The 4,819-nt window shown below is 40.3% G+C and overlaps 1 protein-coding gene across 4 annotated transcripts in view; it reads left to right on the top strand.

Moving 5' to 3' along the window:
* The window catches only part of VPS8 (vacuolar protein sorting 8 homolog (S. cerevisiae)), a 302,860-nt gene that overhangs the window by 219,119 nt on the left and 78,922 nt on the right, over positions 1–4,819 (top strand). For all 4 annotated transcript variants that reach the window (XM_010853860.1, XM_010853862.1, XM_010853861.1 and 1 more), the window contains one exon: positions 1,927–2,007. In XM_010853860.1, the coding sequence (XP_010852162.1) occupies positions 1,927–2,007 (81 nt within the window). The remainder of the gene's footprint in view (positions 1–1,926; positions 2,008–4,819) is intronic.

Raw genomic sequence — 4,819 nt, forward strand, 5'->3', positions numbered from 1 at the left:
AGATTCCCTTCCCGGGACAGAACTCCGTCCCTCCCTCTTTTGTCTCTTTTTTTTGTCTTTAATATTTTTTCCTACCTCCTTTCGAAGAGTTGGGTTGCTTTTCTGGGTGCCTGATGTCCTCTGCCGGCATTCAGAAGTTGTTTTGTGGATTTTACTCGACGTTTAAATGCTCTTTTGATGAATTTGTGGGGGAGAAAGTGTTCTCCCTGTCCTACTCCTCCGCCATCTTGGCTCCTCCCCTCTTCTCACATTTCTATATCTTTCTCCTAAGTTTTCCCTGGTCCACAGTCTTTTTTTTTTCTCTTAACATCTGAACTCACTGTACCATGATTTTAATAACCTCTACTCCTTAGTAAGTAACCAGAAGTGTTCCCCATACCTCCCAGCAAACATTAGTTTATCATTTAGTTACTCGTATTTGTTACTTTTATCTAGCAAATACTAGTTTATTATTTAGTTTATTAGTTTGTATGTCATTTTTCTTTCTTGAAATCTCCTCCCAAGAAAGACTCAGAGACTGAGACCATAATTTACAGCCACCAGCATTTGATTCCAGTACTCTTGCCTGGAAAATCCCATGGACGGAGGAGCCTTGTAGGCTACAGTCCATGGGGTCGCTGAGGGTCGGACACGACTGAGCGACTTCACTTTCACTCTTCACTTTCATGCATTGGAGAAGGAAATGGCAACCCACTCAAGTGTTCTTGCCTGGAGAATCCCAGGGACGGGGGAGCCTGGTGGGCTGCCGTCTCTAGGGTCGCACAGAGTTGGACACGACTGAAGCAACTTAGCAGTAGTAGCAGCAGCATTTGATAATAGGGATGGGACCTCAAGGTGGACTATGGGGAGAGAAACCTAAATCCCCAACCACAGAGAATGGTTGAATAACACATACCATCTTCACATGTTTCATACCCTGTAACTGTTCCTATTATTTGATGATATGGGAAACTGCTCACAACATACTATTAAGTAAAAAAAGTAAATGTATTATGTGAAATGCCCCCCAAAATACATCCTTCTTTCTCCTTCCCCAGAAATAAGACTGGAAGAATATACCTCAAAAAATCAAAAGTGTTTCTATTGGGGTGGTTAGATTTCAGTTCACTTTTATTTTTGTACACAACAGTGTTTTTCAAATTGTTTATGATAAACTATTTGGCATACTTCATATGAAAAGCAGTGGAAGGAACATTGTCTAGGTATCTGTTGTTTATCAGTAGTGATTTGATTAAAAAAAACTTTGAAAAACTGCAAGTTGCTTAGATTCAGAAACTGATCTCCTAAACTGGCGTGACTTGGTTTGGACCAGACGGTGGCCAGATGTGGGTCATAGGAGGAGTTGAACAGATTCTGAGTGTTCTTGAGTACTTTGGTTTTAATGTAGCAGATAAATAAGAGCTCAAAAAGGGATGTGTGTCTATTAGTTGTTCAGTCATGTCCGACTCTTTGTGACCTCATGGACTACAGCGTGCCAGGCTCCTCTGTTCATGGGGTTTTCCTGACAAGAATACTGGAGTGGGTTGCCATTTCCTTCTCCAGGGGATCTTCCTGACCAGAGATTGAACCTGGGTCTCCTGCGTTGCAGGCAGATTCTTTACCATTCTAGCTACCAGGGAAGCCCCCCAAAACGATAGGTGATGTTTACTAAGAAGGAAAGGAAGCTTGCTGCAGAAAATCAGAGTGAAATTTATGGTTGTTAAGCAAGAGACCTGGATCATTTAAATTTTATTTGCTTTTCCAAAATGCTTAGATGACCTGAGACCAGTGTACATTTCCAGTAGAAAGGCTCATAGAAGAATAAGTATTTTGTGACTATTGACAAATACTTAAGAGTATTTGACTTTATCAGATAACTTATATTTTAAAATACATTTAAAATAACAAGAATGGAATTATAATCTTTAGCAACTTTTTTCTAATTAGGACCCAGTTTATGGAAAAGGAAAACTTGGAGAAATCCAGGGCCTTATTCTGGGAATGTTGGATACCTTTAACTATGAACAGGTAAGCTACTTTCTATTTCTAAGCCCATTCTAAGGTAGAAAGAAGCTATTCTTTTCTCTTTGCACCTATACTTTTCTTTAGAAATTACCATCTGTTTAGTGCAAGTTTGAAAGATTGAAGTGTATGACTTTCTAATTTTAAAATTTCTCTTGACCTTAATTAATTTATATTTTGTATACATATACACATATATTCTGGGATGTGTAATTGCAGCTTTAGAATTTATTTTACTCTTTTGATTCATGAGTGGTGGGACATAGATCTTGTTTTCTAAATGAAAAATATAAGAAACTTTCTTGGAAAATAATGGAATATAAAGGTATAACTCAAAAAAGGAAGGATCAGCATGAGTATAGAAAAATTGCAGAATAAAATTAGTGTTCTTTTAAACATTCCGAAACAGTTAATCACCACTAACCAGAAGTGGTCATTCAGTTCAGTTCAGTAGCTCAGTCATGTCCAACTCTTTGTGACCCGATGAATTGCAGCACGCCAGGCCTCCCTGTCCATCACCAACTCCCGGAGTTTACTCCGATTTACTCAGACTCACATCCCTCACGTTGGTGATGCCATCCAGCCATCTCATACTCTGTTGTCCCCTTCTCCTCCTGCCCCCAACCCCTCCCAGCATCAGGGTCTTTTCCAGCGAGTCAACTCTTCACATGAGATGGCCAAAGTATTGGAGTTTCAGCTTTAGCATCAGTCCTTCCAATGAACACCCAGGACTGATCTCCTTTAGAATGGACTGGTTGGATCTCCTTGCAGTCCAAGGGACTCTCAAAGAGTTTTCTCCAACACCACAATTCAAAAGCATCAATTCTTTGGCGCTTAGCTTTCTTCACAGTCCAACTCTCACATCCATACATGACCACTGGAAAAACCATAGCCTTGACTAGATGGACCTTTGTTGGCAAAGTAATGTCTCTGCTTTTGAGTATGCTATCTAGGTTGGTCATAAGTTTCTTCCCGAGGAGTAAGTGTCTTTTAATTTCATGGCTGCAGTCCCCATCTGCAATGATTTTGGAGCCCCCCAAAATAAAGTTTGACACTGTTTCCACTGTTTCCCCATCTATTTGCCATGAAGTGATGGGACCAGATGCCATGATCTTCGTTTTCTGAATGTTGAGCTTTAAGCCAACATTTTCACTCTCCTCTTTCACTTTCATCAAGAGGCTTTTGAGTTCCTCTTCACTTTCTGCCATAAGGGTGGTGTCATGTGTATATCTGAGGTTATTGATACTTCTCCTGGCAATCTTGATTCCAGCTTGTGCTTCTTCCAGCCCAGCGTTTCTCATGATGTACTCTGCACAGAAGTTAAATAAGCAGGGTGACAATATACAGCCTTGATGTACTCCTTTTCCTATTTGGAACCAGTCTGTTGTTCCATGTCCAGTTTTAACTGTTGCTTCCTGACCTGCATACAGATTTCTCAAGAGGCAGGTCAGGTGGTCTGGTATTCCCGTCTCTTTCAGAATTTTCCAGAGTTTATTGTGATCCACACAGTCAAAGGCTTTGGCATAGTCAATAAAGCAGAAATAGATGTTTTTCTGGAACTCTCTTGCTTTTTCCATGATCCAGCGGATGTTTCTTCCCTTAACCCGAAACTGCCTGTGGCATTAATTCTCAGTAAGAGCCAGCTTAGTGTACAAATTTTTCTTCATGTACTTCAAAGTGACTCATGAAGCCACCAAGGAAAAGTGCCATTTAGACATGTTAGATACAATGTCTGCTTTTTCAATAGAAGAAAAAGAAATTGAGTGACAGAGCTTTTCTTAGGGTGTTGTAAGAACTGCAGTTTTGTTAAGTAAGCATAGTGCAAGGAAGCTGATCCCCCTTCAGGCACAGATTCCGGGATGGCAAAAGGAAGCTGAATGCAAAACTGAAAGTTTTTACAAACTTTGGAAGAGGAAGAAAAGATGGAGTTGATTGGAAAGAATTAAAATAGACCATTAGAACAAAAAGTTCTGCATTATAGATAAAGTTTAAGGACAAGACTGTGTAGCAAGGAGGATGGACAGTATATCTTCCCCTTTGGGACCAACAGAAAAGAACCCAACTGCACATCAAAATGATATATCTGAATGTTGAGAATTAGATGCAGTAAGGCACAAAAATGGTATGGACCTAACGGAAGCAGAAAATATTAAGAAGAGGTGGCAAGAATACACAGAAGAACTGTACAAAAAATATCTTCATGACCAAGATAATCATGATGGTGTGATCACTGACCTAGAGCCAGACATCCTGGAATGTGAAGTCAAATGGGCCTTAGAAAGCATCAAAGCTACGAACAAAGCTGGTGGAGGTGATGGAATTCCAGCTGAGCTATTTCAAATCCTGAAAGATGATGCTGTGAAAGTGCTGCACTCAATATGCCAGCAAATTTGGAAAACTCAGCAGTGGCCACAGAATTAGAAAAGGTCAGTTTTCATTCCAATCCCAAAGAAAGGCAATGCCACAGAATGCTCAAGCTACCGCACAATTGCACTCATCTCACACAGTAGTAAAGTAATGCTCAAAATTCTCCAAGCCAGGCTTTAGCAGTACATGAACTGTGAACTTCCAGATATTCAAGCTGGTTTTAGAAAAGGCAGAGGAACCAGAGATCAAATTGCCAACATCTGTTGGATCATCGAAAAAGCAAGAGAGTTCCAGAAAAACATCTATTTCTGCTTATTGACTATGCCAAAGCCTTTTGACTGTGTGGATCACAATAAACTGTGGAAAGTTCTGAAAGAGATGGGAATACCAGACCACCTGACCTGCCTCTTGAGAAACCTGTATGCAGGTCAGGAAGCAACAGTTAGAACTG

Source organism: Bison bison, unplaced genomic scaffold, assembly GCF_000754665.1.
Source record: "Bison bison bison isolate TAMUID 2011002044 unplaced genomic scaffold, Bison_UMD1.0 scf7180017864333, whole genome shotgun sequence".
NCBI lineage: Eukaryota > Metazoa > Chordata > Mammalia > Artiodactyla > Bovidae > Bison > Bison bison.